This window comes from Trichosurus vulpecula, chromosome 8, assembly GCF_011100635.1.
Source record: "Trichosurus vulpecula isolate mTriVul1 chromosome 8, mTriVul1.pri, whole genome shotgun sequence".
NCBI classification, from domain to species: domain Eukaryota; kingdom Metazoa; phylum Chordata; class Mammalia; order Diprotodontia; family Phalangeridae; genus Trichosurus; species Trichosurus vulpecula.
The window spans coordinates 165873373-165899908 of NC_050580.1; the positions used below are offsets into that span (position 1 = coordinate 165873373).

A 26536-nucleotide genomic window follows, 5' to 3' on the forward strand; every position below is an offset into this window, starting at 1 on the left:
ACCCCACCATGAATTATCTACATGAACCAATGAATTGAATTTTAATGAAGGAAATGTAAGCTATAGTTTAAAAAAAATAAGTTTTCATAGATTGTGAAAGCACATGGTATGAAGCACAGAGAAAATAGCTTTAAAAGTTTCTATTTTCCTCAGTGCTGAGGTCACATCTTCAAAATCAATTGCTTAAGAAAAACCAATAACCCTTCTAGGCTATTGTCCTGATGTGTGGATACCCAGAGTACTCCACTTGTACCCTGGCAATGTCAATCACGTAAGGCCTCTAACACATTGGATGAACCCCCTGTGGCAAACTCAGGGGAGAACATGGAAAAGAATCACCAAGGATGGGTAGACATTATCAGTAAGGCAAGATTCATGATTTCAGGGATGACCATGAACATGTCTGAATGGTTTGGAATCACAAAGCATGGAAAAACTCTTCATGTAGAAGGCAGAGGAAGTATAACATTTATTTAGACTCCACAGGATCAAATCCGAGAACCAATACCCCCAATTCAATATAGTAGCAATTATATTCCAAAACCAGTAAGCCCACCTCAATGTAGCAACAAGGAAATTATAAATTATAAATTTATATTATAAATTATAGCAAGGAACCAAGTCATCCTGTAACCTTTCCCCCTGCTAGGGCCTTCCTTTAAACAATCACTCACAAATCCTAACTCTCTGCTCAGCACTCTGCTGATGCTGGTTCTCTCAACGTCTGCTCTTCAGTGCCCTCTGGATGTCTGCTGCCTCATTGTCTTCCTCTCAGTCCTGCTGCTCCCCTTCAATTCTCTTCTCTTCAATTCTGCTCCCCTTCAATTCTGGGTTCTCCTTTTATACAGTCCTAGCCAGCATCTGACTGGCTAGACCTCAGGTCTCTGGCTGAATTCATGATTGACTAGAACTCAGTGCACATACCATTGGCTCTGGCCTTAGCACCTCCCCTTAGGATCCTGAGGGCTTCACACCCACATGGGCTTAGCACCTAGTAAGTAGGGGCTTTAGACCTACTTACAAAGATATAATCAAGCTTTCTCACCTAGACCTACCTGAGGCCTATTGAATGGGTGGGGAAGATCTTCAATTACATTAATACTACAGGCATATGCATGTGGGCTGTGATTTGCGTCATTTGAGGGAACTTCCATTCACAGGTCCATTTTGAGAATGGACTTGAACTGATATCTGAGTTAATTCCAATGAGAGTTTCCTTGATTCTGTCAGTTCTTTCAGATCTCATTGTGGTTCCTTTCTATATGTAATAAAGAAGAAAGAAAACAGATAGATATGGGCATGTACTAAATGAGGTAGAATGTGGGTTTAGGTTCACGTGAAAGTAAACAGATCATACCTGTCATGAGAGGGCAAAAAAACCACCCTTGACTCTGGGATAAATGAGTATCCTTTAAGAAGTTCTTATATTTTCAAAAGTTTGTGTAAGGCCAGAGATCGTATGACGGTTTCTAAATGTGTCATCTTTTGGCTCTTCCTTTAGTTTAGAACAATTTTACATTCTCTTTTTGTTGATAAATTAATTTTCAATAGAAATAGTGACATCTTCTTGCCATCCTGAAACATTTACAGTAAAGGACCCTTGTTGTGAAATTGATTTGGGTCTTAAATCAAAGATGATTGCATCTGAAAATAGAATTTCCATATCGAGATACACTTACATCAGGGCTTTCTAATGAATAGCTACTTATCTTTCATATTGAAAACTCTGTCATTTTCAATGCTTGCCTTTCAAATTCTTTGTATCTTCAGCACCTGGGGTGCAGTGGCGCAGTAGATAGAGTGCTGGGCTTGGAATTAGGAAGGCTCATCCTCAGTTCAAATCCAGCCTCAGACACTGTGTGATCCTGGACAAATCACTTAACCTTGTTTGCCTCAGTTCCTCATCTGTGAAATGAGTTGGGGAAGGAAATGGCAGACTACTGTAGTATCTTTGCCCAGAAAACCCCAAATGGAGTCACGAAGAGTCTTACACAACTGTTTCAACAATCCGGCTAGCAGCTTCTGTCGGGGCGTAAGATCCACCAACAGCCAGCACCCAGAAAGCTGCCAATACGCTGCAAAAGCACAGGTTCTTTTGATCTGCTTAACTAAGGAAAGCTATTTTAAGGGGTTGACAAGCTTACTTTTAATTCAGCATACAAATATCATTCCCTTAGTTCAGGGGAAAAAGCCAGCACCCTGAACTTCAGAACAAATACAAACAAATTACAAACATCAACAGATAGACCTTGTCTGATTCAAATCCCAATACATAGTTACCAGAGTTCAACAAAGGCTCAGCAACCGGGTTTAGGAGCTGGAGGGCTCCTTAGCTACAGCTGCCCAGAGTTTCTGCATCAGCACCACCACAAGCGAGAGCCCTCAACAAATTACAAACAGACAGACCCAATACAATTCATAGTTACCAACATCTAGGTTCAGCCCGGGAGCTCAGAGCAAGGGCTGGGCCAGAGTCACGAGCACCACCACTGCTGTGGGAAAGAGCTCCAAAGAATAGAAGACCAACCCCTGGTTTTATATCTTTTTCAGGGTCAGGGGTGAGTCACACATGAGACTCACCCACGTGACCTAAAAATATTCACAAAGAGGTGTCTTAAACCCACATGGTCTAAGAGCCTCTGATGTCCCAAACCTATCACTCAAACTCATTTGTAAACTAGGCCCTCCCCTGAGTTAGCCCCACCTTGGGCCCCACCTTAGTTACCAATCACACCCACAAAGGTTTTACACCTAATAGGGGTTTGGGCCTGGGGCTTAGCACCTAGTAAGGCTCAATGAAATACAGTGAATTACTCAAAGGAAACAAACCAAACTTTTCAAGGGCACTTGTTGAACTAAGTGCTAAGAGCCCATTTTGCTTACCAACACAACAAATGAACAACAATTAAAGCAGTAATTATTGGGAAAAAAAATTTCTTTTGGTAAAGAAGTAATAACATAGGAAGTGATTCTACAAAAGTATTCTAGTTTTTTAAAAGGTATTATAGTTACTTCTTAAATCTGGTCATACAGTATCATTCAATTAAGTCATTGTTCTTAGAAGTAGAAGCCCTGTATAACCAAATACAATCCTTGCCAAATATCCAGACACAATCATAGGCTTTAAGGATTACAAGTCACATAATAAAGGCTAATGACCAAAAATTAAGTACACTAATATAGAAAGCTGGGCTTGCCACGTTCAATCTATTAGGTTTAATGTGAGATTAAGGAGCTGTGTAACCTGCAATTATGCTGTTTTTCATTTAAAAAAATACGATGATTGTACTCAATAGGGTTCTTTCTTATATTTACCTCTGTTTAATTGGATTGGGAACTGCTTAAACATCCTTGAGTTAGAGCTTATAAGAAGATGATCCCAGCTGTTCTTCAAAGCTTAAGACAGCAGGCAGACAACCTGATCATGTCAAGACTCCTAGTAAAGCCTTAATCCATCAACTAGCACTAGAGCCCAATCTTTAACCTCGTGAGTACTAAGTGTGCTTTGTCATTTGTAAAACTGATCTACTGATAAATTGTTATTGTTTAATAACTAACTTTAATAGTTTCTATACTTTTTAAAAGGTCACCTCTTCTGTTTGCATTTGATGGCTGACCATGTCCAGAAGGATTTTCAGTATTTCATTTTTCATTTTTAATGTGATTGATTGCTCTCCACACTTGTGTAATATTAAACAGAGGGCATTGATCCACAGTGCAGAACTATTGTTGGGGGGGGAAGCATGCAAATTGAAAAGATTTTTCTCTCTCCCCCCCCATTAGTTTTGTTAAAATGCCACTTAAAGGAAACTGCTACAATCTGCAGCCAACTAGGGATTTACCTAGTTGAATAATCCTTGAATTGTTTAAAAGATGAAAGGTTCCGGGTTCCAATGAGCTTTTCCCAGCAGCTGCACAGGCTACTTATATGATGGCACTCTTTCTTCTCTCTCTCCCATTTTGGGGCATGGGGGAGGAGGAAGGGAGTGGTCCTCTGATTTGTCCTGGTGACACTGGGCTGTCAGCGGGAAAGCAAGTGTAGTTAATGCTCAGCTGCTCCAAGCAGTCAAGCAAGCTCGCAAGTCCCAGCTGTTCGACTTGATGTTATCTGATTGCACCTAGTCCTCAATCTGTGAACTGTTTTCTGGGCTCAGATTCATCAAGCTCTGCCGCTTTAAAAACTCACGCAGGCAGACATCCGAGGATATGCCATTATAAGCTGCTGCCAGGGGATCTTCTCGGAGATAAATGGAATCTGTGTGAAGTAAATTAGTGTGAACCAGTCAATCTGTGTGTCAGCCTTGAGCCACATCCACGGGTAACTAGCTTGCTGGCTCCAGAGTCCACTGTCTTTTGCCAATTGCAGGTCAGAGTCACAGGGATGCTGTTCTGCATGACATTAAGGTTGCTTGTTGTTTAAATAATGCCTATTGGACCCATGCCAATACTGAAACTCAATAGGCATGCTGTAGCGCTTGAGTTTACTTATCACCTTCAATAGTACTGAACATCTCTAAGTCAGGTGACCTCTTAACAGTAGGGAACAGGAAAGAAATATCCTGGAAATAAACACTTCCACTGTCATAGAGCAGGCATTCAGCAGATGCACGCTGTGCTGTGCAGTTGGTTCTTCTTTTCCATCTTGAGTTGTATCTTTGGGTCCATAATTCAAAATAATAACAATAATTTGGCAAAAAGAGGTTAATCAAGACTGAATCCACATATTAGTTTTCCATGAAAGAACCAGCATGATCTTTTATTAATAAATTTGATGGAGAGACTATGTAAACCCCAATGTTTAAACACAGTGTGAGTTCCATGTCACAAAAGTCTCATAGTGTGTGAAACTATCCTTTGGACTTTGTAACACTTTGCTACTACAACCAGAATTAAATAGAATTTATAATCTGAAAAAAACTTTTTGTAAGCTAAAGTATTGTTCAAGGAAAAGTTTTTTGTTTTTCTTTTTCCAGACACAAGATATGCACGTCACATACACATGCTTACACATATACAGACACACCAATAGAGTCATACAAATTACTCTTATTGGCAACAGGAGCAAACTAGATTTCAATAATAATATATTGTTATTATATAAACGTCATGTCTCAGCATAATACTGGTATTTTAATATTCTCTTGGAGAGTATGCCTGCTTATGCAGATCATAAGAATTCCTTTTATCTAATAAGAATAAGGATGATTCATTTTTATTTCATTTCTTTTCCTTCCCTTTTTTTAATTAAAAAAAAACACTTCTAATCATATCTCTAACTAGAATTAAACAGCATAGTGAGGCAGGAGAAAGAGTATGGAATTTGGAGGCTGGGGGCCTGGTTTCCAAACCTGATTTTGCCACTCCCACCACCATGTGATATGTAACAAGTCACTTCAGCTGCCTGGGACACAGTTTCCCTTTTTGTTAAAAAAGAGGTGATTGGACTTGACCCTAAGGTTCTCTCCACTATTAAATCTATGATCCTAATTAAATACTAGTTAAACATTGATAACATAAAGGATAATTAAATGTTGTACCATATTTTGGGGAAAATTAAAATAAAATTTCTTCTAGAAAATATCAAAAGTATTTTGATTTTCACAGGGGCACAACAAAGCTGAGTTTGGAAAAAATCAGTCCAGTTTTAACCATGATTGTTGAAAAATTCATCAAACATATTTTCTGTTTGGGGTTTCCTTGTGGAAGTCTACCACATCCATAATAAGAGCTGCTGAGTATTTTATGGGAAGGTATCACTATTATAGAGCCTACTGAGACAAATTTTTATATATTAGGTGTTTTTCAGGCTCTAGAGTAAGTCTGTGGATGTTAGCTGGTATGAATCATAGCTCAGCGCAAGCAAAATGCTTTAAAAAAATTGAGTGACCCTTTCCTTTGTACTAATGAAACAAAAATGGGGCATCCTGTGAGAACAAAATTTGTTTTATGCCTGTCCATGAAGCTCAGAAAAATAAGAGATTCCCTAAGGTGAATTTAACTGTATGATTTATGAAAGAAAGGGAAAAGGACTCTGTGAATTTTCCCCTCTAGTATATTCAAGAGGCATCACCTATGGAGTATATGGTTTTAAGTTTTTGGATTACCATAGGAAGTAAAAATAAGACTTGTAGGAATTATGAATTTTCTCAGGGATGTTGCTTGTCCATCTTACCTCATTTGGTGCAGTAGATGTTATAGGGCCTAAGCCTTTCATGGCCAACAAACTAGGCTTTGCTCGATAGAGCAGTATTGGAAGTATCAAGAATTTGGTATTTGTGGAACTGGTACACTATCTATTAATTACCAACTGTCTGTGGCAAGATGATGATATTCCACCTGAGAAATGTCACATCAGATCAGACTCATGATTCATTTATCCTACAGTTTTTTCTCTGAGATTGATGATTACACCAAGGGATGGTATACTGTGGAAGTGCATAGTCCTTATCCTTAACCTCAAAATTTAGGAGAATGCTTGAATGTACTTTAGTTTTCAATAATATATTCTTACAGAGCTCTTAGCCCTTAATTTATGTAACGTTTTGGAAACTGTTAATGAATCACCACATTTTCAATACACACTACATGCGTAACAGTATGCTAGACTTTGGGTCTAGACCTGCAGTTTCATTAGTTTGGGTAATTCCCAGTGTGGAAACTTTTGCCACTAAGGGATATTGACAACTCTACAGTATTAGCGTTACTTGAAGTGCTTAGAAGTTAAGCGACTTGCTCTTAACAAGATCTTATTGTTCTTGATCTCATGGCCTACTGTCAGATGCTCTGCTTTCCCTAGGATAAGCTCTCAAGAAGTCTCATCACCATAGAGATTGCTTCAGTTTTGGTACTCAATACCTCTCCTGCCTTCTGACTGGAGGGCTGGAGGACAGAGAAAAACCTCCTTCCAAAGCCTTGTTTATGGAGGGCTCAGAATTTCCAGCAAACTATTTCCCACTTGTTCCTCTGCCTGGTTTTGACTTGAAAACATCAAGCTGCTTGGGCCTGTGCTGGGTAGCCTCTGACATCACACCCTCACTTAGCTTCCTTTCGTTTGTATTTATTTTCCTCTATTAGATTGTGAGGTCTTTGAGGGGCAGGAACTGTCTTTTTCTTATTTGTATCTTCAGTGCTCAGCACAGTGCCTGGAACATGCTAGGTGCTTAAAAATGTTTATTAACTTGACTTGGTCTTTATGTGTTAGAGGCATAACTGAAACCCTAATCTTCCTGAGCTCAGTGCTCCATCTACCTTATCATGCTTCGTCTCTATATTAAGGATTACTAAAGTAGTAGTATCAGCAGCAGCAGTAGTAGTATAACCGGCATTTGTGTAGCACTTCAAGGTTTCAAAATAATTTACATGTTATTTTGCTATATAAGATAGAGCCACTATTCATACAGTGCTTCTTTGTTGTATTGTATTGTATTCCTGAGAATACAAACGTTTTATATACGCAGAAAAATATCAGTATTTTTCTTAGTGCACCAATGCTGATCACAGCACCTCTTATGCCTTCTTATTTTATGTGATTCTTGTGTTTGCCTTTCTGAAAATTTCATATGTGGGATGAAGTGAAAAGTCTCAAGGCCATTCTCTGGTTCTTTTATTATGTCATGAATATCAGCGGAATGAACAGTGTGTTGGAGTAAATAGAATGCTAATATTTTAATAGGGAAACATGGCTTCGGATCCCACCTTACTAGCTATGTCACCATGGGTCAGGTCCATTTGACTCCTGGCCCTTTAATCACGCTCTCCCTCAAAGTTATAGATGGGTTCTTGTCCTTGTCAGAAGGAGGGAGTTCCTATATGAATGAAATGTGCTGTCCGATTCCTAGGCTGCCTTTCTGATTCCTCATTATTGCTATGTGATGGGCTCCCCTCATTTTCCAGTTACACATGTCCTTGACTTGTGAATGATGTCTTTTAAGTCACTTTCCACTCACAAGTTACTCACAAGCTCCAGCTTGTTTATCTGCACCATACAGTTTTCCATTACCCTTTTAGTGTCTTCGTGAAATTGTGCTGTTCTATGATTCAGAGCCTCAAAATATCATCAGAAGAATATTGTTATTAAAGAGATGGGCTTTAGTAGCAGGAAACAGCTTCAGGTCATTGAAACCATTGTATGGCAAATCAGAGAATTTGGAGAGCCTTGCCGTCTCTTTTGTATCTGGATTCTCTGGGTAACATCCTTCATGGTCCCGATGGTTACCTTAGCTGAGAACATCTCTCTGTTTTATGTCTTGCATTATATTGATATTCTATGTATCAATGAATAACATCAATATGGGTGTCAGAATCTTGTATGATTTTGACAATTGTGTGTGTCTGGATCAGTATTCTTCATCTGGTGCAACAGATAACTCGGAGTCAAAGGATTAATCAAAGAATCCTTTTGCCAAAATCATATTCCAATACCTTTGGCAGAAGTTGTTCCCTTAGGTGATTTAAAAGCAGTCCAGAGAATAAAAACCAAATTAAACCCACCTGCAAGAAGGGACAAAAGCAGTCAGCCAAAAGGCTAATGTCTTCTCTCAAGCTCCTCATCTTTTAGTCTCTTCTTGCCCAGAGGGCATACTGCAGGGTCCCAGATCAATCCGTCTGGGAGCAAAGTGAATTGTAATAGGTGTCCTCCACAACGTCCTTGCTTGCAACTGTGTGAAACTGCAGGGGTTAGTTCACACCTACCCAGTTCCACCAGTATTTTGCCCCACAGCAGTGGGAAACACCCCATTTGACAAGAGGTTTTAAATTAAGGCAGATTTTGTACTGCTGAGTCAAGCGCTTTTGAAAATAGTAAGCAAATCAAAACCTTAAATCTTCCATACACCTCAATCATGTGTGAGATTATGAAAATATAGTGTGGTATACTCTGCCTGTCTTTTGTTCATGTTTTCATCAAGGATACCTTTAAGGTGTGCGTAGACCATTATCATAGATTCTCAGAAATGAGAAAACTCACCTATGGTCTTGTTAATGATAATTGTATTCTTAGTCACTTTTTCAAAGCAGTTAGATGGCACAGAAGACAGTGTTAGACTGGTAGTTAGGAAGATCTGACTTCAAATCCCCTCTCACTGGCTAGCTGTGACTCTGAGAAAGTTATGTTGCCAGCTTCAGTCTCTTCATCTGAAAAAGGGGGATAAAAATAGCACCTGCCTCACCAGGTTTTTGTGAAGATCAAATGAGATAACACAGGCTAGTATTATTTTTGTAAAAGGAGAGTCACCTATCTATTATATCCTCTTGGATTTTTGCTCTCTTTGAGGTAGCTTGATATCAAACCCCTATATAATTATATCAATCATAGCATGAATTTCATAGAACATAAGAGATGGAGGAAACTAAAAAGGTCAAATGGTCCAACCTTCTAACGGATAAGTTGGTAAGTGACTTGTAAGTTGGTCAGGTATATCCATTCTTCACAAATTCATCTTAAGTGTGACTGCCTATTCCTCACATAACTCTTTTAGTACTGAGGTAGTAGAGCCCCAATGTAGTGGTTTTCCCATCACCAGTTATGAGATAGGATCAAATATAGAATCACTTGCATCTCTATTCCATTTTTCATGTATTCTTTGCCCTCTTCCTGCTTTAATTTATAAATGCTATTAGGATTCTACAACATGGCTGACTTTCCCATCAAGCTTTCAATAATATTCTTTTATTCTTGACTAATTTTTGTTGGTTTTAAAGCTTCTACTGCTCGCTCTCTCTCTCTCTCTCTCTCTCTCTCTCTCTCTCTCTCTCTCTCTATCTCTCTCCCTACTGTTTTGTCAATGATGTACTCTAGGTTTTGCCTTGATTACCATATAGCTCTACTTGGCAAGAAATTGAATATTTTCTGGTTAAAGTGTTTTTTTTTTATACTGGAAAACCTTTTTGTTGTAGGGTAGAGTGGGATAGTTGGACACAGTTTAGATGATTCCAATTTTGTTGGCAACATCTAAAGCATTGTAGTCTGGAGCAAATCAGACATAGGCCTTCTTCTCTCCATCAGGCTGGATCAGTGTAATGAACTTGGCCACGTCGATGTCATACAGCTTCTTTACCGCCTGCTTGATCTGATACTTGTTGGCTTTGAGGTCCACAATGAAGACTAGGGTGTTGTTGTCCTCAATCTTCTTCATAGAAGACTCAGTGGTCAAGGGGAACTTAATGATGGCATAGTGATCTAGCTTGTTTCTCTGAGGGGCACTTTTCTGAGGGTATTTGGGCTGCCTTCGAAGTTTTAGTGTCTTGAGTCGCCGAAAGGTGGGGGATGTTCAGATCTTCTTCTTTTTGTGGCTGTGGACACCCTTCAACACCACCGTCTTGGCCTTCAAGGCCTTGGACTTGTCGTCTGTCTTGGGGGAGACAACGGCTTCCTTCTTTGCCTTCGGCACTATCTTGGGGGAAAGGCAGTTCCTGGTTTCTTAAGCTCTCCTTTGGAGGGATTATTTTGCACCAGTTAAACTTGTGCATAAAATGGTGGTAGAGGAAAATATTTTTCCTTTTCTTCATTTTCCATTTTCAGAGTTGGCTGCTTATTTAAAGATGTTGTAACCACATACAGTGTCTTCTCTGTGTGAAGAGTCATAACATTAAACTCCGAGCTAATAGTCCTATGCGAATAGTTTGAATTATTTTTCTTTAAATATATTATTCCTTTTTACTTGACCACATTAAAATTATCTACCACTCCTCTATCTTTTCCCACAAATTTATACAAGATCCTTCCATAATTGATCCTGATGACTTTGTCATTAAATTAACTAAGGCATCATGGAGTGGAAGGGTAGCTTGTGTGTTCTGCTGAGAACATGAGGATGTCCCCCGGTTAGTTGAGTAGACCCCTTTAAATTAACTTATAGGAGGATATAGACAAGGATCAAACAAAATAGAGAAGGACAGATTATGATCTGACTCACTTAAATCAGAGATTCTTAACTTGACCCATGAACTTTTTTCATATTCTGATAACAATGTTCCGATTTAACTAGTTTCCTTTTCAATACTATGTAATTTATTTTATGTACTTAAAAGCATTTTTCTAAGAAGGGACTCATACACTTCCCTAGGCTATGATACAAAATAAGTTAAGAACCCCTGATTTGAGGGCATGTTCATATTCATGAGATCACATATCTATCAGAACACAGGAGAATGGTTTCCAAAGAGTTCTCATGTAAGATCATCTCATTTTGCCTCAATAACAACCTTATAATTTAATCATGGCAGGTATCATTTTGCAAATGAGTCAAGTCTTTAGAGAATAAGTGATACTTCCAGGTCTAATAATGTATTGTTATTACTCTTTCACAGTGCTGATTTAATTTGGTTTCAACCAGGTCTCATCTACACCAGTATATCATTATGGGATATGATTCAGGTAAAAAGCTGCTAAATTCAGAGTGACTGACTATAAGGTTATGATAATACTGTAAATTAATTCTCTAAAAAGTTTATTTTAGGTATACTTGATGTTGACAACTAACTCAAAAATAGGGTTTGTTAGGACAGCTTTTTTCTATTTCATTATTTTCCATTTCCTATTCAGGAAAGAAGAGTGTCCTGACACTTGACTAACAGTCTGAGACAGACCCTTTCCCTTGAGATCATGACAGCTTTCGATGGGGAATTCTAGCATAAGCACCAGCATTTTCCCCTACACATCTGAGGTTGTTGTAGGTTCAGCCTCCCAAAAGGTTACTGCTAGTACAAATTCCAATGCTAGTGTCATCTGACAGTTTATCTAACTACTAGTTCAGAGGAGAAACCTTTTTTGTATTTATTTACCTTTATGGTTAACTTGAGACTTGGCTTTGATTTAAATTGTGCTGTGCTATGTATCCTAATCTTAAGTTCATTTATAAATAATGTTGATCCCTATTCCCAGAAGCCAGCTTGATTTCCACTTGATTGAAGAGTCATTTTTGCTTTTCCCAAACTTCTTGTAAATTTTCAAATACAAAATGGCATTTTTCTTGCAAATTTCTTTTAGATTCTACCCTTTGCGCACCATACTTCAATTTGTCAAAATACAGATACCTATTTGTTTCCTTTTCCAGAATCTATACTCTGCTTTCTATGTAGTTTCTCTTAGATTATTGATATGGGAGAATAAGAGAAATAAATTTCCTTATCACTGGACTCTAGATCCTTATGAACAAAGTCAAATTAATTTTTTCAGAATAGAAATCAAGTGAATGTTTAATTCCTGATATGTTATTAAAGAACATTTATCACTGGTAATTTTTTCTAGTGATTAAAAGATGCCTTTCAGATAAAATACTCCTGAGTCTCTTTGTCTGGAGTAACTTAGTCCCAGACTTTCTTTAAGAAGTAAGTGTGGATTTGAGATGGCTGACTTGGCAGAATTTTACTTCCTTCCTTGGAGAATATATAAACCTTGGACATTATTCCATTGTTCCATACTTCAAGGATCAGGGATTTTCTTGGTCTAGGTACTCCCTCCACTGAGGCAGATCACAATTTTTTTATTCCTTCGTAAATAGTCTTTATAGTTGCTAAAAAAAAATTTGTCACAGGTCAGTGAATCTTATTATTTATGGTGATGATCTTCTGCATACACAGGCCTGGAGTAGTTCTGTTACGCCAGGGACATCTAACATCACTGGTGTAACAAAGACAATATTTTCAGAAATTTCTCTGCTGGTTAAACAAAATCTATTTTGTATTTAGAAGGTACTTCTACTTCTGAGTTTTCAGACCTTTTTATCCATCAGAATAGATTTGGACCAGTTGATGAAAGGGAGGTTAATTTAGTCAAAAAACCTACGTCAAGAAAGTGGCTGATTTTTTTTTATTAATATATAAGTTAAGTGTCTTGTTCCTGTTTATAAGCTAATTAGTGACAACTTAGGAGTAGAACCCAGGTTTCCTAGCTCCAAGTAGGCTGTTCTGTCTGACATACTATATACTTTCCTCTATTTATCCATTTAGCCTACCAATGAACTTTATGTCTACTATAAAGCTTTGCAACACTCATCATCAGGAAATTGGATGATGAATTTTCTTGAACAAAACAACTCTGAAGACCAACTAAGATGCTACTAAGTAAGGCATCAAAGGATTGCAGTCCACATCAAAGGAGATCATGTTCACAGTGATGAAATTCTTAAATCAAAATATTTTAGCCTGCAACTGAGTAGCACTATGGATATAGTGGTGGACTTAGTAAGGAAGACCTGAACTCAGATCCAACCTCAGAAATGTATCAGTAGTATAAAGCTGGGAAAGCCACCTAACCTCAATCTGCCTCAGTTTCTGCATCTGTAAAATGAGGCTAGTAATAGCAGCTACCTCCCAGAATTGTTGTAAGGACCAAATGGGATAACATTTTTAAAGCATTTTATAAACTTTAAATCTTTATATAAAGGCTAGGTCTGTATAAGTGGCAAACTCTAAAAACATCTCTAAGTTTCTAATATTTGGGAATACTTTGTTAACAGCTGAGTTGCAGTAGCCACAGAAAATTTCCTCTTGGAATTCACTTAACCAGAACAATCTATTAGCTGTTAGTAATTTGGTTCCTTCTCTACATGCTGAAATTTTATATATATATAAACTTAAAGGCATTTGAAGATCCTGAAGAATTTCATTGAATTCTGTATTAAATTGTGTTTAATATAGTTTTAGCATTGTGTATTTTATTTCTGTAAGATTTTGAAATTGGCTCTACTATATACTATTTTTATGAAGACTACCTTCAAAAGAGTATTTGTTCAATCAAAATGCCCTACTTCCCAACCATTTTGCAGAATGTAACACTTGTGATATTAAAACATATTAAAATGATAAAATGTTATTTTCTTAAATATTATTCATTAATTTTCAAAAATTATTTTCTACTAGCCTTGCCAAATTAATTCAGCACACAACTCAAGATGTCTCTAGGTGCTGAAAATACAAAGAAAACCAGCGAACCCAGAACAATCTCTAACAATTAAGGAATTGACAATTTTATTCATTAATCATTTTTCCTCTGTTACCATTATGATGCCTGAATATTAGCTCATAGGGCCATAGATTTAGAGTCAAAAAGGATATCAGAGGTGATCTAATTCAACTCCCTCATTTTACAGATAAGACTTTAAGTGACTTACCCAAAGTCTTATAGGTAGTAAGAATTTGAACCCAGGCTATCTGAGTCCAAATCTAAGGCCCATTCTGATGTACCGTCATGAATATGAGAAAAGAACGACAAATACTGTAACTTCTCACTGAGTCTAGAAATTTGAATTAGAAAGCTAGCATGTTTTTTTGAGCTGTTAGGAATTATGAATGGTGAATCATTTAGCATTTCAAAAGTAGTCTTTGAATTGTTGTTAATAGAGTCCATGCCAGAAATGTCACTAAGCAAATGTTTACAGGAACTTCCAAAATTTCGAATTATTGCATTTAGAAAATGTCAAGTATTCTATAGAATTTTTTGGCCACTATATTAACTCTTATCCTAGAACTTTCTGACACTATTCATCATATCAGTAAGGGGTGGACGTGGAGGGAGAAGTGGTTGGGGCAGAGGAGAATACATTTTTGAAATTTTCAATTTTATTTTATTTTTAGGCACTTCTGCATGAAAAAAAAAATTTCTTTTTGTTTTCAGAGCCTCCACTGTGTTTTACAAACTAAATAAGTTTTAAGTTTAACATAGAATGTAGCTATTGCTATTCAAATAAGATCAGGAAGAAGCCTGATTTGATTATCTCAACAGATACTATTAAGCAGAATAGTAATGTACAAAGCTTAATGTTTTTCTGGTAAGATGTTTGTCCAAAAAAGCTGCCACTTTGTAGAATGAATTTGGCTTCCTAAAACTGATATCTTGTTTGCCAGCAAACATAGTGAATGCCACCAATTAAAACATTTGCACTTATTACTCTTCTCCCTTTTTTTAATTTTCTAATTTAATAATACTTAGTTTTGTGTATTATTTATTTTTTCATCTTTACCCTTGACATTTCTTCTGAGCCCTTGGAACATTATTAAATGTTCAAATTTCAAATTATCTCAAAGTTTGAAAGAAGCATAAATTATTTCTCTGTTTTGGAAACTGAGGCCCATAGGAAGGAAGTATCTTGCTCTTGGGAACACGATAATCTGTAAAAGTGAAACTAGGTCTCTGAACCACTTTTCTGTTGCTCATTCTATTAGTCTAAGTTGCCTCTCAGTAATTCCTATGAGTTTTCCCCCTTTTTTTATTGTTTGGATTATTGAATATGACATAATTTTTCTATCAATTTCCATGTTAACTCACCCCATGATCAATTAGAATTCTTCATCTGAGCCTTAAAAGCAGCTGGAATGTTTTGCTCTGGTTTTCAATAGACAAACATTTAAATCTGTTTTATCTCTTTATGAATGATTTTCTTTTCTTATACACACCACCCTTCTCTCTGACAATCTGGTGTGCCCAAGATGGATTAGGTCCATCTTTTAAACCATGCATAAATAGTTTATATATTAAAAAAAAGAAACTACTGGGAGCTGCAAGTTTTACTCACACAGTAAATAATATGGATTTTAATATCACATAGGGTGCCATGCCATAGGAGAGAGCAAGCAAGCCATGTTTACAGCAAGGCTTAGTGTTTTCTCAATGGAAATCATAACATACTGCACTGCTGTCAGAAAGGTTTCCAGCTGGTTTGTTTGCTGACTGTGGCTACTGGGCATGCCCAGCCCTGACAGCTAGTTTTATTACCCTGCAGAAGGTGAGAGAAATAAGAAACCCTTTCTCTCACCTTTTATGGAAGTGACTGAAACAACTCAAAGGAACCAGAACAGAAAAAGGTAAGTGAGCACTGGGGAACATATCACCATGTAAAAACAATTACACAAGACCTTCCAGGTTTTTGGTTTTTTGTTTGGGGCTGGTGGGGGGGGGGGGCGGGGATGAGCTCTCCATATCACTCAGTGACTGCTTCTTATCATCTCCCTATTTGCTCATCCCAGAAACCCCCTGTGTCTGAATAACTCACAACATCATAAAATCATAGCTATTAATGTTGGAAGAGACAGACAGCATCTAGTTCAACCCCTCATTTTATAGATAAGGAAACTGAGGCCCAGAGGAATTAAGTGACTTGCCCCCAATATCACAGAGGCAATAAATATCAGAGATAGAATTTAAACCTAGATTCTAGAGTTCTTTCTCCTGTAACTTTCCCCTTTTAGTGCTATTTCTTGTGTCCAAACTTCCCCTAGAGTCTTCTTTCAGTCCTGGACCATCCTAGCTTTGGACTTTGAACCATCCCTCCATGCCTTCTCAATATTTAACATTCCACTGTAAGGCCTATCCGCTTCTTCCATTGGTGAGGTCCTCTTGGAATATGCATTTTGTGGAAAGGCCCAGTTGGCCTTCATTGCCCTCCTGTTCCTGTTCCTGACTTACTGACTTTAAAACTATACCCCATTGCTAGGTACCTTCCCTCTCCCCCTTCTCTTTTCATTTCTCTTTTCTGTGTCATATTCCCTCATTACATTAGATTGTAAGCTTCTTGAGGGTAGGAATTGTCTTTTTGCTTGAGAATATAATCTCCTCAAAGGCAGGGACTGTCTTTTTGCTTGTATTTGTATTCCCAGTGTTTAGCACAATGCCTGGCACCACATAAGCCCTTAATAAATTCTTGGTTCTTCCTTCCTTCCTTCCTTCCTTCCTTCCTTCCTTCCTTCCTTCCTCCCTTCCTTCCTCCCTTCCTTAGTCTTGAAGAAGGATTGATCCATCTAGGGGAAGTTTGGGGCTGATACTTTCCAATTAAATTGCTCCACAAATATTGTTTAGACTTCATTCCACCACCGTTTGCTTTCCAAACTCTACATCTCCTAAAGATATTCTAGGTTTATAAGATCGAATTTTCAGTTGTCACTTGTTTTTGAGGTATGTGATGAGTAAATGGAATATCATTTTATAGCTTTCAGTGAGGAAAAATAACCTCCAAATTAAGAACTATATTTATAAAATGAGAAATATTTCAGAATCCATTAAGGAGAAACTAAGTAGGACTGATCTTGGCTTTAAGATAAAATATACATATGAGCCCATCATCCATTTTTCTCTATCTTGATAATATGAAGATCTTTGCCAGCCCTGAAATATAGCTCCTATTGCAAATTTCCAAGGATCTTTATTGATGAGCTACAAATTCAATTCAGTGAGGATAACTGTAACTCATTATGGAAGGTGACATAGTAGAGTGGAGAGAATCTGTGTGTAGCATCCAGAATATCAACTTTGATGCTTACTAGCTATGTGTATCTGGATAAGTCATTGAACTCTATCCACTCCCTAAAAATTGACTCTTAAGTTATCAACATATTTGGATCTGAATTGATAGAGGAGTTGCCAGAGGGGTTAGTTCCACATACTGATGTCATCAGGGCCCTTTCATATTCATGTGTATATGGTGATGGTACAATTTACTTTTATCCATGGACTCTATATGTATATAAAGATCAAATTTATGGAAGACACATAGTACAAGGGTCAACCCTTTTATAATTTCATCTCCTACTGTCTAGACTGGAAGAATTAGCCACAAAGGGAAATTATAGAAAATTGTACATTCCCTTAGAAAATTACTTTAAAAAATTTCTCTTGGTGCCTATATCAAGATTAAGGGAGCAAATAAGTTTATGGAATTAGGCAATATATTGGCTTGGCTCTGCCCTTGCTTAATTAACCTTTCATGGAGTTCTTGCTCCATGCCTTTCCAACTATACAAATTTGACTTCCCTACAAAGACCCAATTTAGCTTCTATCTTCTTAATGAAAACTTCTCTGATCACTCCCACTAGAAGTGTTCTCTTCCTCCTCTGAACTCAAATATTACTTGTTGTGATATTTATTGTTTATGATTACTAAAATGTTAAGTACCTCTCCTAGGGTCACACAGTCACTACCTTTCAGAGATAGGATTTAATCCATATCTTAATGGCTACAATGTCGGCTTTCTATCCACTATGCCATGGTGTCTCTCTAGTTAGTTGTCTCACTACGTTAGTTACCTTTTCATGTTCAGTAGTCTTATCTCCTTTCTTTGACTGTAAGCCAGGTGATGTCTTAACTTTTATGAATTCTCTCAGCACCTAACTGTGCTTTGCCCATAATAGGCTCTCAGACATAATTGATTTGATTGAACATAAAAAGGTGTAGCACAGAAACAGTCACACCCAACACCAGAGAACAATGATTCAACAGAATATGCAAAACAGAAGGTACAATTGACAGATCAGTCCTCTCCATGAGAATGTAGACTTGGGAGAATCTGATTCCATAATTTCTAATGATCTCAAATTGCAAAACTGAAAGATTACTTCTGTAGCAAATCTAAACTACTGACTATAAAATGAACACAGTTTTATGCCATAACATCTTGGAGGAGGTCAGAATATAATTTAGGAGGCAATCTAAAAACAACCCAATGGCAAAAACTAGTAGGAGAAACAGAAAAACATTTTGGTATCTACTGGCATCTGCTCAGCTAAGATTGTGTAGCTGAAGTTACATCTGATTTTTGAGCAAAGCAAGGCATCATATTGTGAGCCCAAAATGTTTGTGATAGCAATTGTGGTATTTGTCACTAGACCAGATATCGTTGCAAGTATATGCTTTAAGGATGATTGGGAGATAGAGAAGCAGAAAATATGTAAAAAATGGAGCGTGGAACCAGAGATCTTATGATCATAGATGTAGAGTTGAGCAGTGAAGGCCAACTTCCTCATTTTACAGATTAGGAAACTGAGTCCCATAGAGGTTAAGTGACTCACCCAGACTCTCATAAGTGATAAGTGGCAGAGCCAAGATTTGTATTCCAATTGCAAATCTGGCAACTGCTAGCATATAATAATATTTCCATGTTCATGTAAAGTGAGTGAAAACCTAAATGTGGATTAATAAATTTAACAGTACTATAAATCAATCTGATGATGCTTAAAGCACTTTGTACATCTTAAAGTATATATTTCTGTTATCGTCAGCATCATCATATGAAACTATGTAGTGCAGAAGATGATTTGGCAAGATATGCATGGATTAGTGGAAAGAGTATTGTTTGAATTAAAGGCCCTGAGTTCAAATCCCATCTAATGTTTACTACTTGTGGGATCTTGGCCAATTCACTCAAGGTCTTAGATTCAACTTCCTCATCTATAAAATGAGAAGGTCAGGCTAGATGATCTCTCATGTGCCTTAAAGCTCTCAATCTTTTGGATCTGAACCTATGATCCTGCCACAGAAAATGAAAGGCTGTAATAAAAATCCAGCAAATTTTGACAACACTAAGAGCCTGCTGTGTAATGTAAGAAAAACACCTATGGATTAAAAGTGTATATATACACACACAAGCAAATAGCTACTGTAGAGAGGCTGTGAGTTTGAAAACTGAGGACTATCAATGTAAAGGCTATTGGCTTCAGGTTTAGTGGTTAGAATTACAGACAGTTCAGGTGATACTCATAATTACTTGCTACATCAAGGCCTGGATTATGGTTTGAATCCTTTCTCAGGCCAGAAGGCTTTGTCTTCTTTCATGAACAGAGGCTGCACCTCCGCATCAGTACAAAATGCTCTGCAGACTTGTTTTTGATGCCACAGGAGAGTCCTACTGTGGCAGGGAGGTGACCTAGTATTCTACCTAGCTGGAAAAGAATTGCCTATGCACCTACTGAGAGACATTATGAGGATAAGCCTAGGTTTGAGAAGCACATCGCCAGTTTGGTTGCAGGTGATGAATTTTTCTGAGTTAATGAAAAGCATTGATTTAAATACTATGCGGGCTAGGCACTGTGCTAAATTCTGGGGTTACAATAAGAAGAGAAACAAAAGGCACCTCTCTGCCCTTGAGGAAAATAGACTAATGGATGGGATAATATGTAAATATCCAGGTTCATTTAATATCCATACCAAATACATGAAAGTAATTTGAAAGGGTGAGATTTTAGTAGCTAGGGGGCGGGGGAGATTAGGGAAAGCCTAGAGAAAGCGGGATTTGATCTGAATCTGAGCCTTGAAGGAAGCCAAACAAAGTACAAGGTAAATGTGAGGAAGCAGAGTGTTCCAGGAGGGGCAGGGGTGGGGGGGTAGGCGGCGGCTAATATAGAGTCCCCAGAAACTCTTGCTGACCATCTACTAAATTACTGAAAGGGATGAGGATCTGTGTTGGTATCCATATTAGACTTACTGGTCTTTGAAGAAAAATGTTAGATGTCTATAAAAACAAACATCTGATTTGAAATGAACATGTGATAGACAGTTGGGTCAGTTAATGTACCTGAAACCATTTCACAATATAATACAATAATTTTTACTTTGATGTCCCTTATTTTCTATATTTGCTCCTGGCCAGATATACATCCTCTCTTTCCCCCTCCTACAGCCCCTTCTCTGTACGGGGAAGTGTGGCCTCCTGTTGTTTCATGTCTGTTACTGGTAAGGCCTATGGCAACTTTAGATTTTGTTGCACATTAGAATAATTAATCTATTGGTCCAGATATAGTCCTCCATATTAACAGTTCTATTTATTAGGTTATTGTCATAATTGGCATTAACACCATATTTCAATGATATATTATTTTTTATTTTTAAAAATTAATTTACAGACTTGTAATTTCATTGGTGCTTTTGATGGGCAAAAAATGTCTCTATTGATGCAGACTGGTACCTGCTCTGGCATTTATAGTCTTAAGAGAGTTTCCTTGAGGCAGTGAAAGTTTAAATATCTTGCCTAGGGTTATACAGCTAGTAGGTGTCACAGGTTGACTTGAATCCAGGACTTGATGACTCTAACACCAGTTCATCACTACGTACTATTACATCACCATGATATCAAATCACTATTATTAATTTATGTGATGTCAGGAGAACAAGAAGAAAACCCCAACGTTAGGTGTAGGAGTACAAGGTCATGGTGAGCCATCCTGGCTTGTTGCTAACTGCATCATTGATGGGAATACCTGCATTGAAGAGATTACAGATCTCGTTAGGAATACTGAAATATTGGAGTAATTGATGTCAAGTTTCAAATCTCCAAAACAACTTTCCTCATCATTTATAGACTAGAACAAGAGTTTTTGGCATCATAAAGAATTGTGAAATAGATATAACCTTTTTATTTAGGCGTTATTTAGATTTTATATTCATTGCCTCTCTAAAAGCCATCACAATACCAGAATGTTAGAGCTGATACGGACTTAAGAGATACCTACGCAACCTTCTCATTTTGCAGATTCTGAAACTGAAACCCGGGAAAGCTAAGTTAAATTCTTCCTTGACAAAGAGCCTACTGGTGGAAGAGTCCTTACTAGAAATCATTTCTTGTAAATTTCAACATATTGTGCTAATACTTCACCATCTTTTGTTTGGAAATTGGTCAGAATGAGCAAAAAACAAACAAAAATACCAACAGAAACTTTTATGCTTTGAGTTTAATTTTTCACATGCAAGGAAAACCTTACTAAAATGGGAAGAAATCAATTTTCTCTGATAACTGCAGTATTAATTTTGAGATCAAAGTGAATGTGGGTAGTAACATCTCTCAAGAACATATACTACTCATCAAAGATTACTGATATTGCAATAGTGAAAAATTATACATTTACTAAGAGGATAGATGGCAGTGTTTGATGTAAGTTTACAGTGTTTGGACTAGAATTACTAATATACATCATACTAATACCACTACTAATATGGATAAAGTATTTTAAATTACTTTTTCACTAACTTTCACTAACTATCATAATGAAATGTAATTTTCTAGCAAATGAGAGTGATGAAAATTTAATGTTTATGGGGCTAGCACCCCAGATCAAGATATAACTTTTGCCAAATAAGAAATTTAAATATTTTCCTCCAATAAGAACCACTAGGTATAATTAATGTATTAATCAAATTATTTGGAGCCCAGTACTTTCCTTTTGTTTTTTCCCTAGAAAGCCCCCACGGACAATATTGGTGTGATATGGTCCACAGGGGTCATGAAAAGTCAGGCACAACTAAACTACTGAACAACTTTCCCTTTTAGAATCATTAAGGGAAAGCTATACTAAAGGACATGTCATCCAGCTACATAGCCTTCAAAACACCCAGTTGGGGTCTGCCATGTTTTCAATAAATAAAATTTGGTGAGTGCTAAAATGTTATGAGACATTTTTGAGGTATTTTTTTTCTTTTTAGAATGTATTTAAATAGATGGAAATATGCATTACATAGTATTAAATAGCTAGTATTTTGTGTAGGAAGAGGACTCATCTTACCAACTTAAATTATTTCTAATTAACTAAGCTTATTGTCTTTTCTGTGTGTCCAGTTGCCACTAATTGACTTTATTGTTTCAGATTTATGCATTAAAAATACGATTTCCACTTTGAAGGGATCACTTTGCTACTTTGTAGCTTTTAAGCTGATGCCATGAACTTATTTTTCGTCCAAGATAAAGTCACATCTATAGATTTTTCAACTAATTACATGTCTGCCAATAAATACTGAGAGGATACATTTTATTTCAATTTATTATTTCTATTTACAGAATATGCCCTTGGAAAGATTTGTGGCATTGAGTGGCAGTGATGTGTTTTATTTTGTTTCTTTGCTTGTGTATATATTACCACTTTTCATTTCATCTTTTTCTTTCTTTCTTCTTTTCTTTTCTTTGTTTTTAATAGCTACAGTCAGTGTGGTCAAGCATGACAGCCACTCAAACTCGGCAAACTTCCAAGAAGCTGAGGACATGCCTGACAGATGTGTCTTAGAAGAGTCGGAGAGTCCAGGTGAAAGCCATTTAAAGATAGTCACCAAGTATAAAATGATAAATTTGACACAGCTTTTGGGTCTATGGAAAAAGGAGAGGGGGAGGGTGGGGAAGGACATTGTAATGCTGTTTTCTCTTAGCAGCTGCACTGTCAAATTAAGAGTCACCTCCAGGGGTCAGAGTGTGGAGCTGTTATCCCTTCCTCTTTCATCAAGAATTCAAGTCCTGCAAAGTACAAAGGCATTAAGACTGAAAGGGAAGCAGACTCTATTAGTTCATTATAATAATTTTAGACTAAACTAGTTAACCTAAGCATAGGCTCCGAGCTCTGAAGGATGCTGTAAGGTTAAAAAAAAATAGAACAATGAATTTCAGTCAAGTAGAAAAGCAGTCAATTGGGGAGAAACTCAGAGCAAGTGGGAAGCATCAGAAGTCAATTGAACTTTCCCGATACAAATAGAACCACAAGAGTGCTGTGTGGGTTTTCACAGGAAAGAATTGGAGCCAAACAGTAGTACTATTTAAAAAGTTCAACCCTTCTGGGCACGACAAAATTTACTTTCTTGTCAAAATTGTGATTTTTTTTTCTTTGTTGTTTCATTCCTTTGAAAGTGAGTGCATGAAGAAAAATGCATTAGGTCTAGTAGGCATTAAGGAAATAAGTCTGTGTATTTGTTAATTCTAGCAACTTATAAAAAGAGATTGGCACAACTGAATTGCCACAATGCATGCAAAAAGATACATCATCACCATGAATGAAAGGGTTAACTATCTTCCCTACCACCCATTCCCTGCACTTGCTATTTTCTTTTCCTGCTTTATCTGACTTCTGTGTACCCTCTTGCATCTTTGTGTGCTGATCCATGTATCATATTTTTGATTCATCCTCTCTGTGGCCTGTCAGCTTAGTTAAGAGATTTCCAAATCTTGTAGCCTTTGCTGACAGGGGGCAGCTGCAAACAGTCCCCTGATCCTTCCCCTAGGAGAGCTACCAAGATTTAATTTTCAGTGAAAGGTGCAGTTTGAAATCCATGTCAAGTCCCCTAAGTCATCTCAGAACCCCAACAGGACCAGTGACTATGGGATTATATTTCAGCACCCTCTACTACACACCAAGATTCTTCAGGAACTGAAGTGCTATCACACACCTGATCTGAACCACCCTTCCACATTAGCCTTCCTGCAGAATCAAGGAATGGCATCTTTCAAAACTGTAAATCTAGCCCTGTTTGCAAATTGTTCCTGATACCTAAAATGAAACATACCATAGAGGCTAAAGGAGAGCAGGAGAGTCAAACTTGTACAATGAAGATGAAGGAATAAGTTACTTTATATTTTGACTGGGTTGACATCTCTGTGGTTCCACAAGATGTTCTAACATATTATTCACAAGGGTTATTGGTTGTTGTTATTCTAGTTGGGAATGTTGGAATAAGATTTTTGTGTGAGATGGTACTGGTCCAGATGAGACTAAATCAGGTGTGTTTCTTTGCAAAAAAAAAAAATGGAAAAATTTCAATCCACCCAAAAGCAGTTATTCATAACCAAAATTCAGTGGATTTATAGTAGAATTTAAATACAACACAACATATATATTATATATAAAGAAAAGGATGTACCAAGAAAGATGAAATATTGATTCAAAAATATAGGCATTGATAAATAATCCAAACTTTAAAAGTGAGTACTGTTCTGTACATCGGACATCATTAAACTGGTAATAAAGAATGAATTACTCTGGCTTTTTCCTCTGTCCATTCCTGCATTTTAAGACATCTTGCCTTATAGGCCTGGAAGCCTCTTGAGATTTCACTACTGGTCTCACTGCCTCCCACTGAGAATTTGTGGCTCGGTTGTCATGGAGACATCGTATTTCTCCAAGAATTGCTCATATTGATCCGTGGCCAGGCGTAAATGGCCAGGCGAGTGTGAGGAATAAAGGGGGCTGGGCAGTACTATAAAATGACCAGAGGTTGTGAGTTGGAAATAAGCTCATAGCAAACACTTAGGTAAAAAGAAAGAAGCAGTTTCATTTTGTCTCAGGATTTCGTTTCTGCACTTTGGGCCATTGTCTTCTTTCACTATAGACTGAAAGAAACTTGTTAGTCACTTGTCATGTCAGATCTTTGGTGCTTGTCCTGACACAGCTGTCAGCCTTCCAGCTCTGTGCAGTTCAGGGACACACAACAAAGAGCTAGCAACATGAATTATTTATTGCTCCTTGTGTGGATGAAATTCTGTGATAAGAAATTAAGACACTTCTGACAGAGGTGCTTGTTTAGAAAGAAAGATTTTGATGATAGAATGCATTTGCTTGAAGCATGAGTGAGTATTTTGGTAGGCATGGATGCTAAGGCATGAGTAGCATGTGAGGAATTACATATATATGTATTATATAATATATTTCATATATTATATAATACATATATATTATATTTTTCTTGTATAGATTGAGTAGAACATACTGACTTTTTGCAAAGTGAATATGTGCCCATACTCACTTGAATGGCAAAAAATTCAAACTTTAGGGTATGATGTCATTCATCTGAAAGCACTCTAAAACTTACTTATATGTACAAAGTATATAAATATAGATAAATATAGTTAGAACTCTTCTTCTGAAGAGTGTCAGTCATCCTATTTCAAGAACAACAATGAACTTTATTTTTTTTTAACCAGAGGGGGTGAATGATGAGAACTTTTCTTCAAATGAATAAAGGTTTATAATGTTAACCCTGCATCTTATGTATATGTTACCAGGGAAGATTCATTAGCACTTTAATTGGAAAAAAAATATTAACTGAAGTCAAGTTTTAATATGAAATTCTTACTTGACATATTCCTCATACAAGATTCCCATTGAAGGGAATATTTACCTACTAATGCTAAGAGCTGAAGAATGAAAAATTTAGTCTGTCTTACAGTTTTAGGGGATATTTATTTCATGTTGTTCTGTTTATACTATACCATACATTGTATTTCTCAGTTGATCAGTCACTTTAGATGGCATATATAGACAACCAAAAATTTTTCATTCAATTTCTCTCTCCTCTTCCTTCCTTTCCCCTTCGCTCTCCCCCTTTCTCTCCCCCTTCTCTCTTTTCCTTCCTTCCTTTCCCCTCCTTCACCTTGTAAATCCTCTAAGCATCATCATATAAAGTTTACTATATAGAATATGGCTTATATGTTAAAACTAATTTATTTACACAGCCCTAATCTGCAAATTAAGAGCAGGCTACTATCAAAGAACAGGGAAAAAAATCTTGGTTTCAAGATTCAGAAAAGGTTTTTTAATTGCTTTATTAACTTGTTAACTTTTAAATTTCAATAAATAATTTGCTAATTTAAAATTATTTTCATTTTATTTTTGTCACCAAATCAGATGAAATAAAAGGTTCACAGATAGACTAGATTTTGCATGCAATTCATATAATACTTTTAGAATGAATTATTAATAATTTTTGAAAACATTTTCCAGTAATTTACCACTTTTAGTGCTTTATTAACTGAAGGCCATTGAAACTGGCAAGAATCGCTAGTCTAGAGCATGCCTGTAATTTCAGTCCTGCTAGGGAACCTTGGCATTTTCTTATAACTAGATATCTTCACTTGGAATTATTTCATTAGCCAAGATGTTTCCCTGTATCTGAATCCTGGCTATAAATCCTAGATTGCACTTACTTCCATGATATCATTTATAAGACTAAATAAACCTAAGGAGACAACCCTTGAGTCCACTCCCAAAGAGTGTGAGACAACATTGGGCTTTTTCAGAACCCCCT

General features: G+C 37.0%; 1 protein-coding gene across 1 annotated transcript in view; it reads left to right on the plus strand.

Moving 5' to 3' along the window:
• Positions 1-26536, plus strand: part of WDR72 (WD repeat domain 72) — a 251952-nt gene that overhangs the window by 223095 nt on the left and 2321 nt on the right. Inside the window, exon 19 of the mRNA XM_036736044.1 lies at positions 22669-22773. Coding sequence (XP_036591939.1) covers positions 22669-22773 — 105 coding nt within the window. The remainder of the gene's footprint in view (positions 1-22668; positions 22774-26536) is intronic.